This window comes from Eleutherodactylus coqui, chromosome 11 (genome assembly GCF_035609145.1).
Source record: "Eleutherodactylus coqui strain aEleCoq1 chromosome 11, aEleCoq1.hap1, whole genome shotgun sequence".
Classification (NCBI taxonomy): Eukaryota; Metazoa; Chordata; class Amphibia; order Anura; family Eleutherodactylidae; genus Eleutherodactylus; species Eleutherodactylus coqui.
Window position 1 is genome coordinate 43,035,860 of NC_089847.1, and position 12,834 is coordinate 43,048,693.

Below are 12,834 nucleotides of genomic sequence, written 5' to 3' on the forward strand. Positions count from 1 at the left end.
AATTTCCACCCAGATATTTTGCGGATTTTCTCCGTGGCATGTGGATGAGATTTTGAAACTTTCACTTTGCATGAAAAATTCTCGGCCCTTACAGTAGCAGCGAAATCCGCACAGAAAATCCGTGGCAAATCCACTCCAGGTGAACATGGCCAAAAAGGTAGGTTTGCACTCGCTACTGATGCTGAGGTCTTGCCTCAGTCTTGTGCCCATGTGCCCATAGATCACTAAAAGGAGGACTGTTTATGTTCAAGCATCCACACTCTGTATTTTATTCATTGGCATTGGGAGGGGTACAGTTTCTCCTTGTGGAGAATGCCAAGTAGGTGTGAAAAAAAAACGTAAAGGCATGCAATGCTCCTCTGGGAAATTTGGTATGCAAATGGGAGATATTACAGTGCCACCTATGAGAAGGAAGCTTCCCTACAAGTCTATGTCCGGCTTTTTAAACCCACCTTATAACATGGTGTGCAGCATTTCTGTACCGATGTTTTATTTTTCTTTACAGCTAAATCTATGCCATGTACTACAGTATAGGATACCCAGCAAAACCGTAAAACCAGGCGCCTGAAACAATCCAATATTAATTACTAATGCACCACCTACGGAGAAGCAGGATAGAAGATTAAAGGGTAAACACTTGGACGTGTAACATATTGCTATGTTTGTGCCTCCAACGGACAGCAGGAAGTGGATATATTTGTGGTCCTATGGAGGATGCGTTAACTGCCTAGCAAAGTCTGAGTACAGCAGGATTTACCTTCTCTTAGTATCCCATTGGAAGCCATTAGCTCTATTTTATTTCAATGCTGTTTTTTCGGATTATCAGCACAATTATTCTCTCTATCGATCTGGAGGTCGTTTTGGGCCAGTACTTAAATGGCGGCAAAGGCTCCTCTTCGTTTAAGGTGTGTGAAGGAGCTTGTCCTCCAGGGTCATTTTACTTGGTAAACTTCAGCTGAACCAATTGCACTGTATTGTGGCAACTCAGTGGAAGTCAGAGTAATAAAATCACAGTAAATGGCAGCATTGCTCCGGTGGTAACAATGCATCATAATAAGGGCTTATTCAACTTTCAGCCAACATAAGGATGTAAATCTGCTTAACTTTGTGAAAGCTCAAGTTTGCTTTCCCTACTGCAATTCGGGAGGCACAATGGTCATTAAAAGTGAACCAACGGTATATCAACCCTTATTCGCACTGGCATGGGGAATGGGGAGAACACCAGAAATAACCTGCCAATCTACAGATTCTAATAATTACTATAGCACAATATTAATCCGTTCCCGTATGCTCCTACACAGTCCGCTTTGCATCACTCTGCGAAATAAAAATCTACGGCCTCATCCATGTATACTGTTAGTAGATTAAAGAGGACCCGTCAACTCAACTGTTATGTATGGACTAGCACAGCATACAAAAATGTCTAAAACGATGGTGTAAGGCACAACCTTCCAATCAAGCTAACAGGAAGCATCTGGAGCGTCTCTGTTATTCCTCCTGGAAATGTAGGAATAAGTTGACTATTGGGTGTTACCATTTTCTTTCTCAAACTGTCGTATCTCTACATAGTCTAACACTGGCCAATCAGTGCTACCGTTTCATGACTGTGTAGGGACACTACTAACAAGGGCAGTGGCAAATATTCGTATAATATAAAAATAATGCAACGGCTTATAGTCACATAAGATGCAACGTAGGGTGGAGTCATGATGTCAGTCCCGACTCATATGATCCTCATGTCGCCACATGTTCATTGTCATTTCGGCGATGCATGCTGATAAGAACACTTCTCTACCGGTATATAGATAAGATTGGTTGGCCGGGAGGTGTGTATCCCAGCCAATCAGTGTTAGTTTGTGTACATTTATTCTGGCTCCTCCTCAGAGAGGACACTGGTTATACTCTCAGTTGGAACATATATTTGGTCCAGTTAGAGGCTCTGTATCCACTGCCTCAGTTCAGATAAAATATAGATCTTACCGGAGAAGTGTTATTTCCTGGTATTTTTTGTTCTTATACTAATGTAACATCTAACTGTAGCCACATTTCTTGATGCCATCTAGGGACCTTGACAATCTTAAGATGGCAACAGGGAGTGTGGCTAGAGTTAGATGTTATAGAAGTACAAGAACCAAAAATACCAGGAAATAACACTTGCTTCCATAAGTGGGGTTGTCCTCATCAGGGCGAGCACTCCACTTTAGGTAGGAATTGTTATCATCAGTAGGTTGGGATCTATTCCCCTTTTCCTCCTTATTAGGTTCTTTATATATTAGTTTGGGTTATCCACGTTTATTCTTTGTCATATCCGTCCTATACGAACACCATATTATGTCCTGCTTGGACATGACGAAATTCAACAATTAAGTTGAAAATTTAATGAAGGGTTTACGATCCTGAAGATCATCAGTCTTTGGGTTTACAATGCGATGACAGAGAGTTAGAGGCAACAGCATCCAACACGTCATAAGCCTGTGTACCCAGAGCCTGTACTGTACCAAAGCAGCTGGTTCCCTTAAGGGGGTTTCCCAAGTTGGGCAAAATATTGTTAAGGGGGAAAAGACAAAATTTCTTACCTATTTATTCCCCAGCCACTCCAGTGCTCCCTGCCAGTGGCAATGATGTGCCTGTAGACCCACATGAATACTGCAGCCAATCACTGACCTCTGGTTTTATGCTGCATTCTTCTGAGGCCAGGGATTGGTTGCAGCGTTAATGTAGGTATAAAGACGTGTCATTGCTGGCGACAAGTGAATAGAAACCAGAGTGGCAGCATTGGAGCGGAGGTAGAAAAATGGGTAAGTTATTTTTGTTGCTGTTGTTTTTTTAATTGTGCTATCACAAATTCCTTCTTTATGCAATTTTTTTCTCAAATTTGAAAAACCCCTTTAAGGGATCCACAGGCTTTAGGTACACAGCTTTGTCCGCTAGCTACATGCCTTGGTGAGACACCATATTTTCCCTTAGAAACAATGTTTCTACATGAGGAAAAACTCTAATATAACATACAATGGAACATACTAATTCTGTATCCTTCCACATGAAATATGAGTCACGTAAAGATACTAATATCCCTCAGACCCAAAATTCTAGCAGCATTTCATAGGTGGGAGAGACGACAAAGATGGTATTTGTTTTAATAGCCCTTGTTGATCTCAAATACTACAAATGTAAAAGATTAAAAGTCCACTGGTCTAAATGTATTTTAAAAGTGTTCATCCCCTTCATAAACGTTGGAGCAGAGAACCTATCCAGACATCCTACAGAGCAGAAACCTTCAGTTTACAGAAGTCTAAAAGTGCTTTATGCTTCATACACAACCAGGCTGCTACACCAAGTTGTAATAAAACTCTGTTTCAAAGAAGCGGTTACTAGGCGATTCTACGGCACTGGGTCATCAGATTGAGTAAAAGCATTCTCAGCATGCAAACTGGGCTCCTTAGCTGGACTTTTAGGATCGAGAGCTCTTGTCTTACTTTCAGAGTCTTCTATACACTTAATGCAAGTTTGTGGTGCTGGGAAGTCATCACTCCATACCATGTGAACAGTCTCATGAAGTTTCGAGTCAGCTCTAAGGGCTGATTCACACACGGATTTTGATCTGTGAAGTCAGTGGGCCTGCATTTTTTTTGCATGCAATTGCTGCATAATTATGCGTAAAAAAACAAAACCTGAAGTAAGTCCATTTATTTCATGCAGGAAATACGCAGGTATCATGTAGATTCACTGCGTATTTGCGTAGTCCCATTCACTTAAGTGGCCTACTTCTGTCCGCTATACAAATCAAAATAGGACATGCTTTGTATTTTGTCACACGACCAAAAATCACATGAAAAACCCCACATGAATCTCTATTGACATCAATGGGCTCTATTCACTCCATATTACATGCATAAAATAGTGCATAACCATATTGTATATACACACATACATACACTCCGCTGTGCTGGCTCTTGGGCAAAAGTTGGTTCTAAAGTATATAACTGAAATGTAGCGGTGATTTCAGTAGACCAGACGGGTGAACTTTAGGTATAGAGCAATAAAAAATGACATTATCTGTAAAAAATGACATGATTAATTCGTTATTCTCGCTCAAGCCCCCCTATAGCTGCATTGTCCAATTACTCAGCTAACCACCTGTCAGACCTGCAAACTTAGTTTGGGATTACCTCCGAGGCAGTGCTGGGTCCGGTGCTCCGTCAGCTCGGCCAAGGAATCGAAATCCTGCTGGCAGTTATCGCAGGTGTAAATTGACTCGTCCTCCAGCTCTTCTTCCTCAATCCTCTCTTCCTGGCTGGTCACGCTGTTACCATCTTCCAAACCTCTTCCCTCTCTCTCAGCCTCCCTTCCAGGACCACCTGCAGGCACAGGAAGAACATAAAGTAACAGAGCTGTCTTTCACAAAACACCATAATTACTTTTAGCTTCCCCCCCCCCCCCCCCTCCATCTAACTTTAACATAAAGTCTCTTATTAGTTGGCTCTAAATGATTAACTATTTGATATCAGATACGTGTATCAGGGTTTTAGATGCCAACAATAGACAAAAATAAGTATTTCCTGATGCTTCCTTCATTGCTAACAGTAAGATCAATGATAAAATTAAATTTTCCTGACATGAATAAAGAGATGCTGGAAGAAACATATACATAATTGGTTCTCTATGAAAATCCAATAAATATACCTCTGCAACAGCAGGAGGCAAAACTCAAAAACTTTACAAAAAGCTTGCAACAATCACATTTTATTTAGAAAATGATAACTGCTGGCATATAGTAATATGCAAACACGTCTCTAGATTCTATACATCTTCCAAAGTGTGGCCTCTGTTGATCTTAGGTATATCCCTTAGGCTGCTTTCAGACAAGCATTATCTCGGCTCCACAGCAGGTCCATGTTTTGTGGATTGTAATACAGAGCTAATATAAATCTATGTATCTATTCACATGGCCGTATTTGTTACGGCGTTCTTATCAACACAATATGACCCTATTTTATCCGTTTTTGCCTCCTACTAGGAAGATACGGATTTGTACAGTAGAAAATACAATCTATGGAGGCAAAAACAGATCAAATACTGTAACATCTGTATTACAGATACTTAATACGGACATATCACAATATGCTCATCTGAAACTGCCATATGGATGAATACTACACCTATACTTTAGGATGTATATGTGAACAATATGCATTTCCCTCAATCACATACGTACATCTTGATTTGGAATCCATCACATACATGATATTTCCATACAAAACCTTTGTTGTATTCACAAATGGGTTCCTATGTTATAATTCAAAGAAACTGCTCATTTTATAGACAAGGCTAGTTTACAGCAACTGCTCTTTCTCCTCATTCCCTCATAACAGCTCATAGGCAAATATATGTGCGTTGGCTGTACCTTACTGGATTACACAGGACCTTTTTAGAGGGTCTTTTGAGGTTGTCCCAACTTCTAACTGTCTTGGTGCAGGAAGCAGACAGCTCCGTACATTGTGCAGTAGCCCAGGTTGATACTGTAGTCTCATTCACTTCAACAAGACTCATCCTGCAGTACCAACCCAGGCCACTGCACAGTGTATGGAGCTGTCTGCTTCCTGCTGGAAAACAGCTAGAAGGAGGAACTTCTTCAATAGTCTGTGTTGTAGATGGAGCAACTGGGTCCTGCTTGATTCTACTAAATCATACCTACAGTACAATACCATAGACTTTGATGATGCTTTAAGTTATTAAAAATAGTGGGGGCCCTGGTTTTACACCCAGAATAAGTAATGTAAGTCCTAAGAAAGACGAATTGAAATCTTGCAGGACAGGAGGTAATATCAAATATCCTAAAGTAATATTACATAGTTGCAAGGTGGATAAGGTTTAAAAAATGAATCCAGTCTGTCAAGTCTAACCTATAATCCTACTGGGTTTATCCAGAAGGCAAAAACTCTAATGAGACAGATGCCAATTTCCCCATATTAGGGTAAAAAAAACTCCCTTCCCAACTCCAAAATGGCAATCAAAATAAATCCCTGGATCAAGGTCCCATCTCCTGAAATCTATTACCCGTAACATGTGATCTATTACTTTCCAGAAAGGCATCCAGGCTTGAACTTGTACAAATGAATCAACCATCATAACATTTTGTGACAGATTTGCATAGTCTAACTGCTCTTACAGTAAAGAATCCCTGTCTATAAAGGAGGTGAAACCTTTCCTCTAGATGTAGAGAACGCCCCCTTGTCATAGTTATCAGTCCAGTTGTAAAAAGATCATTAAACAGATCTCTATTTTGTCCAGTCATAAATTAGTACATAGTAATTAGATCGCTTCTAAGCGCATATTTGCATCTCATTATTATCTAGGTCCAAAGGTTCTGTTGGGCTTTAGGTTTAAAAACCCGAAAATGAAACCCCTTGACTGAACCCAGACAGTTGTCTGATAAAGTATTCGAGCTAACATAGTTGGACGGTCGGCAAATGATCGTTAAGTTAATGTTGTAGGAGGGACCTCTTGAGTGAGATTTGTATATTGTATTACCAAGAGACTGTTAGTCATAGTAAAGTCTTAACCCTTATACGAAGAACGGTGCGCTTCCTCAAGTGATCTGGATTACTGTGTAATGGAACTAATCTTCGCAAAACATTTCTCTTATTGTTCCTAAAAGGTATTACGGTTATTTTGAGTGATGCGCCAATTGATATAGTGGATAGCTAGCAGTAGGTGAAATTACAATGAAAGGTAACCTGCTTATGTGTTATCCTCACATCACTCCTTTCCATTATACTCTAAAAAAAAAAAAATTGCATATTTTTTGTAACGGTCGTCTGAATCGTATCCGGAACTTGGGTCACAATACCAATCCACAAGACATGACCATCATCTTTTTCTATGCTCCATAACCCCAATGTCTTCACAGTGCCCCCATTCCGTTAATTACCTTCTCAGCGCTGCATGGGCAGACTACATGGGTGATGACTTCGGTGGACATTCTCTATGGAACTACATTATGTTGCTGTTATATTTATTAATTAAAAACAAACAAACATTCTTAATATCAAACAGGAGGAATAACTCCCTCACATATTGTACCCATGCTATAAAGTGTCTTTTCATGCTAGTACTGTTACATAAAAGTAACAGAATTTTCTCCTAGATGAAAGAGCAAAATCTTTCTTCCACAAACAGCAGCCAAAATGATACAAAAGTAAATGATTTGTTCAGCCTCACAGCTAATAGTGTTTGCCTCCTATGACTTACAACTTAATAAAATTGATCTCTCTGCAGCAGCAGGCTCCCGAGCAGTAGAATACGGGCTATCCTTGAAACATGAACATTTCCTGAAGTTACCTTCTTACAACCTCCCAAAGTTCTGACCTTCTAGACCTTCTCACGGAGTGTTTGATGTGGACAGAGAGCTGGAGCAGTGTCAGAGAGATACCGGAGGGGCCAGTCTGAGCTATGGTTTAACAAGACGCAATATCATAAGAAGGACAGTGTAACACCCTGGTTGTACCCAGAGAGATGAAATACTGCAGTACAAAAGATTTACTAAATACCACCAAGACTATGCAAAAACAGGAAACGTACACTGTTAAAGTAACAGCTCACCAAAAAGTACTACAGTACTGAATTTATGTGAAACGTGAATATTGAACATGGAACAGTAGACTTTCTAGAATGTCAGCCAAAGCCTCACATCTCATAGGGTTTCCAATTTTGACCCCTCAACCTTTCCGCTCAGAGATATCAGTACGCCATTCTGTCGATCCCATGTCATTATATTCCCAGCATAGGCTGGAGGGAAAGGTCCATACACAAACCATACCTGAAGCTCTGACGGTCATAATCACAAGAGGGTATAAAACTACCCAACTGGCCCGCGGCATTCACCCCATGCACTGCAAAGACTGACGTCCACAACAAAGATCGACCCAATTTCAAATCTGCACCACGGGTCAATTTACACTGCAGCTTTTTTCACAGCATGTGGATGAGATTTAGTAAAATCTCATCCACCTTGCTGCTAGACTTTGGATTTTTTGCATAGAATCTGGCTGTGGAAAATACACACTGTTTAGGCCCAATATGAACATATTGCAATGTTTCCATGTCCCAAGATGAAAAACACTTGTTCTTAATTGCCCACTGTATTCAATTCTGAAATAAGTAGAAGGTAAAGATACAACTAATGAAGCTCTAGTGCAGTGGTGGCGAACCTATGGCACGCGTGCCAGAGACGGCACGCAGAGACCGACCTGCTGGCACCCATTGCCGCCGGCTCACCACGTTAGTAGTGAATGCTGGCAGGGGCTACGGCTCCCCTGCCGGTATTCACTGACTGCGCTGCTAGTGGCGCTGATCCTGGTGCACACTATGATGTCAGTGTGCAGCCAGGATCCACCTCTCCCTCCCCTGACGTCTCCTCTTAGGTTCCGTGAGAGCAGGGGGAGGAGGCGTCTGGCAACACACTGATGGCACAGTGTGCACCTGCGATCAGCGCTGCTGGCGGTGCACCCAGGCAGAGGAACAGAGAAGCTTCCATGAGGAGGAGGGAGTAAGTATATGGGCCTCAGGGGGGCACTGTCACTGCTGGGGGCCGCTGTAGGGAGGCACAATTACTACTGGGGGCCACTGTGGAATGTCACTATTATACTGGGGGCTGCTGTGCGATGTCACTATTATACTGGGGGCCGCTGTGGGAGGTCACTATTATACTGGGGGCTGCTGTGCGGGGGGGTGGTCACAATTACTGCGTGGGCCGCTATGGGGGATGTCACTGTTATACTGGGGGCCGCTGTGGGGGATGTCACTTACCACGGGGGCCACTCTGGGGGATGTCACTATTACCGCTGGGGTATGTTTACATGTGCAGAAATGGGCAGGACTGTTTCAACATAGAGAGGGTGCAGATTTTGTCTGCAGAAATGCTGCAGAATTTGCGACAGAAATTTCCGCTAAGGACATTCTGCAGTATTTCCACATCCAAAAAACAGTCAATATCTGCACGCTGTCTATTTTGAAGCGGCCCTTTCCTTTTTAGAACGACGGCAGTAAAATCATACGCTGTGATAAGCCCCGCCCCCTGACATGTTGGCACTTAGCAATAAATAAGTGGGTTTTGGGTTGCAGTTTGGGCACTCGGTCTCTAAAAGGTTCGCCATCACTGATCTAATCTGATGTTTATAAACAGTAGATTCCATATGCAACATATTCCCCAGCGTTTTACAGGGATCATCACTCACTGACGCCAATGGGGCACACAATTTAAATTCCCCATCTCCGACACAAACTCTGGGGCCAATGTAATTGGAAGTCAATTAACCTATCCTTGTGCTTTTTTGTGTGAAAACCAGAGTACCCATAAAAAATCCACACAAACGCAAGGCGCTCATACCAACTCCATGAGATGTTGCACTGGGAAACGTGTTGCAATTATGGCATCCAATTGCATTTATGACAGCAGACCCACAGGCAGTGCCAACACAGACTCTTTGGAGTGAAACTTTACAATTTTAACTAAGGACCAACAGATTCAGTAGAGGGATACTTTGCACTGCATGGAACTTCGCATACTCCTATGGACTACAGATGTCAAAAGGGAGCTAAGGGATGCCTTTCCAATTTGATCCTCTTCACAGTACTTCTGTACTCCCCTGCATTCACCCGCTGTCACTGCCCCCGGCACTCTGCCTTCTTCTCCCGTCCCTGCTCCGGCGAACTCAGTCACCCACTGTCAGTCTCCTCGCTGGCATCGCATAATGCATGCAATATGTGATGGAACCGAGGAGACTGACAGTGCAGGAGCCGGGAAGGGGATAAGGGAGAGCGGTGGCGTGTCACTGGCCATCGGCGCTCTGCTTTCTTCTCCCCTTCCTGCTCCGGTGCACTCTAGTGCAGATGCTAGTAAGGGCACAATGGAGAGCGGCCATGGGGTCAGTGACCCAACGAGGCGGGAGGGGAAATAATGGAAACCTATTCGCCGGCCCAGCCAATCAAGTTGTTGGTGTTGCTTGTTAGCATGCAGCTTGTCTCCACCCATTGTTCTGGTGGAGACAAGATACAATATTACCGGAGTACTGCCTGGATGTCTATTTTGTTAATCAGATGTTGCATTATCAGCCAATATAATGATTTCTACCAACAGATTTAAGAGAGTATTCCAAGAATTAACATGTAGCAGCTATCCACAGCGTTCTCCTCACTGGAGCTTGAATGCTTGTCCAGGGCTCTGTTGAACTCTATGTGACCACCAGAGATAGCTGACTGCTGTACTTCTTTTTGGTAGTCCAGCAGAGGTGAACGGCGTAGTAGCATGCATGCTCATCTACTGCTTTAAGTTCCTCTATGGGGATGCAGTAAGGAGTAAAGTGGGATATCGGACCTCTATTCTCATGATTAGTGGTGGGACACCCATTGATTAGACATTTGTCACTGATCCTGTGGACAGGTGAAAATATTAATTCTGGAAATAACTCCATTTAAGAACTTTATCTAATAGATAATCACACTTGAGCTCTGACATATATACTTTATATATACACACTTTATACTATTGTAGTATAGAAGATCAGTGGTAGAATATTCTAAAGCAGACCGGCAGAATATTGATAATGTCACTTCTATTCCATTTTTAAAACAGTCCTCATGTGGGAACTTTATACTTCTTAATTAGTTTTTTACAAATGTAGCTGCCCGAAGGGAAATAGTGAAACAGAAATATTTACGAAGGCTGGAGCTCATTTCCCAGTGGCGCATTATTTGCCTGTATGTGTAGCTACATCACGCAGTAAATCATTCGAGAATGTTTCTCCTCAAGTAGGTTTTGTTTGCAAGTCCATATGTAATATACACAAAGAAAACAATGTGAATGATATATATATAGTGATGAAACTCAACAGTAATATGTTCATTACTACTAGAGGGGATATGCTGTTTCCTAGATTTATTGGGGACACACCTGTAAAGTGTCATATCCAGTTTCACTTCCACCCCTTGTCCACCTTCACAATGCTTTTTTTTTATTGTGTCAATGCATCCGCAATAGGTCTTGATTATTACACATCTGTTATGCAAACCAATCCTGTATGGTCTCTATAGTGGGGTTCTTTTAATATCTTCTCAGAACATTCACCTTCTGTGTCCTGTGTTGGTGAGAAGAAGTCCCTTCTATTGTCCCAAATTTGGTCTGGCCTGTACACTCACCGTACAGTACCAGGAATTACTGTGCTGCCCCTGTACAAGAGGATCTGAGTGGTGGGACTGAGCTACCAGCACTGGACATATCAGGTGGACCCTCTGATCATAACAGCAGGACGCAGCATATCAAGTATGCAACAATAATATCCAGACATAGGGGCATATTTTACAACATGGTTCAGTTTGAAAACTTATATTTGGCATGAGTTAAAGCAACCCTCCAGTTTTGGGACAACATTCTATCGTGGGTCAGGGGCAGTGGTGTGTATATTACCTGCAGTTTTCCTCTGCTGTCCATCTGATCCACTTGTTAAAAGACCCATATTCAGCCATCCAAGATGGCCAATGTAATCTTCAAGACTACTGAATCTCCACAATGCATTGCTAATATTAGATTAGGTGTTTTCTGATTGGCCAGAGCTGGTAATGTGATCAGCTCTGGCCAGTCAGAGCAGTGCATAGTGTGCTTTAGGTAGTTAGAAAATTGCTGCACTCATAGTGGACAACAAAAAATGTGGCTTTGAACTGGGAGATTGGAGGGACGCCAGTGAATAAATGAGGGTAATATAACCCCTCCACTCTGGTCCCAGGACAGAATTTTATCCCAAAACTGGAAGGTCACTTTAACAGAGTGAATTAATACTTATTCCGTGCAAAAATCTAACTGTATTAAGTTCTCCAAGTGATGACCAATGTGTTGGCTTCTGGGTCTTCAGGCTTCTTGAAGATTCGTTCATGATTTCAGTAATTGTATCTGTCCATTTGATCCCACCTCTGGGACCTGCACCTACCTTGAGCTGTAGCCCCAACCACCTCCTGACCAACCTTATACGGTGATCAGGAATGACAGAAACAGCCGAGTGGGCTGCACTACGCTACACGGTTTCCTAAACCCGCATAAAAGTGAACAGGCGTTACAGCCAAAGTGTAGCACAGTGAGATACGCCATGGCCACAGGTCACAAGTTACAGAAAGAGTCTAGCTATGCTTGGGTATTTGTCCTCTGCTGCCTCCTAACGATCAGTGTATTTCCATATATGGCCAAGATTGGAACAACTCTTTAAGGGCCTTTTACACAGTCTGACAATTGCCCGAATCATCAGGTCATGCAAAAGTGCACAAAGTGTAAAAGTGCAAACAATCAGCCAATGAAGAAGCAAACACTCATTTAGTCGGCCTTGTTTACATGAAAATTAAAGATGTTCGTTGGTCAGCTGTACATCTTCTTGTGTAAACAGGTCTGAAAGAGCCATCGCAAAGGCCTAGTAGACAAGCACTGAACTAACTGATCGGCGTTCGTCTACCTCAGCTAATTATATAGTGTATAAAGACCCTTAGGGCCCTTTCACACGTGCAGAATATTTCTGCAAAAATGTACCTAAAGATGCAGAAAGTTCTGCCCCAAAATCTACAAGTATACATGCAGGGGTGGGTCTTGTTGAAATATTCCCCACATGTGAAAGGGCCCTTAAGAGTTTCCTGCTCATGTGTAAGTGAAATAAAGCTGGATTAGGTATTTCAATAAGTTTCAGAAACATTTCCCTACACGGTCCAGAATAAGTTTTTGCGCACCAACAGTTTATAAAAATCCTGGCACTTATCAACTAGTCAATGGATGCGTTGTTGACACCTTTCTTATGAAAA

At 42.3% G+C, this 12,834-nt stretch overlaps 1 protein-coding gene across 1 annotated transcript in view; it reads right to left on the reverse strand.

Moving 5' to 3' along the window:
- Positions 1-12,834, reverse strand: part of ZNF423 (zinc finger protein 423) — a 264,463-nt gene that overhangs the window by 198,716 nt on the left and 52,913 nt on the right. The window contains exon 3 of the mRNA XM_066583927.1: positions 4,170-4,358. Coding sequence (XP_066440024.1) covers positions 4,170-4,358 — 189 coding nt within the window. The remainder of the gene's footprint in view (positions 1-4,169; positions 4,359-12,834) is intronic.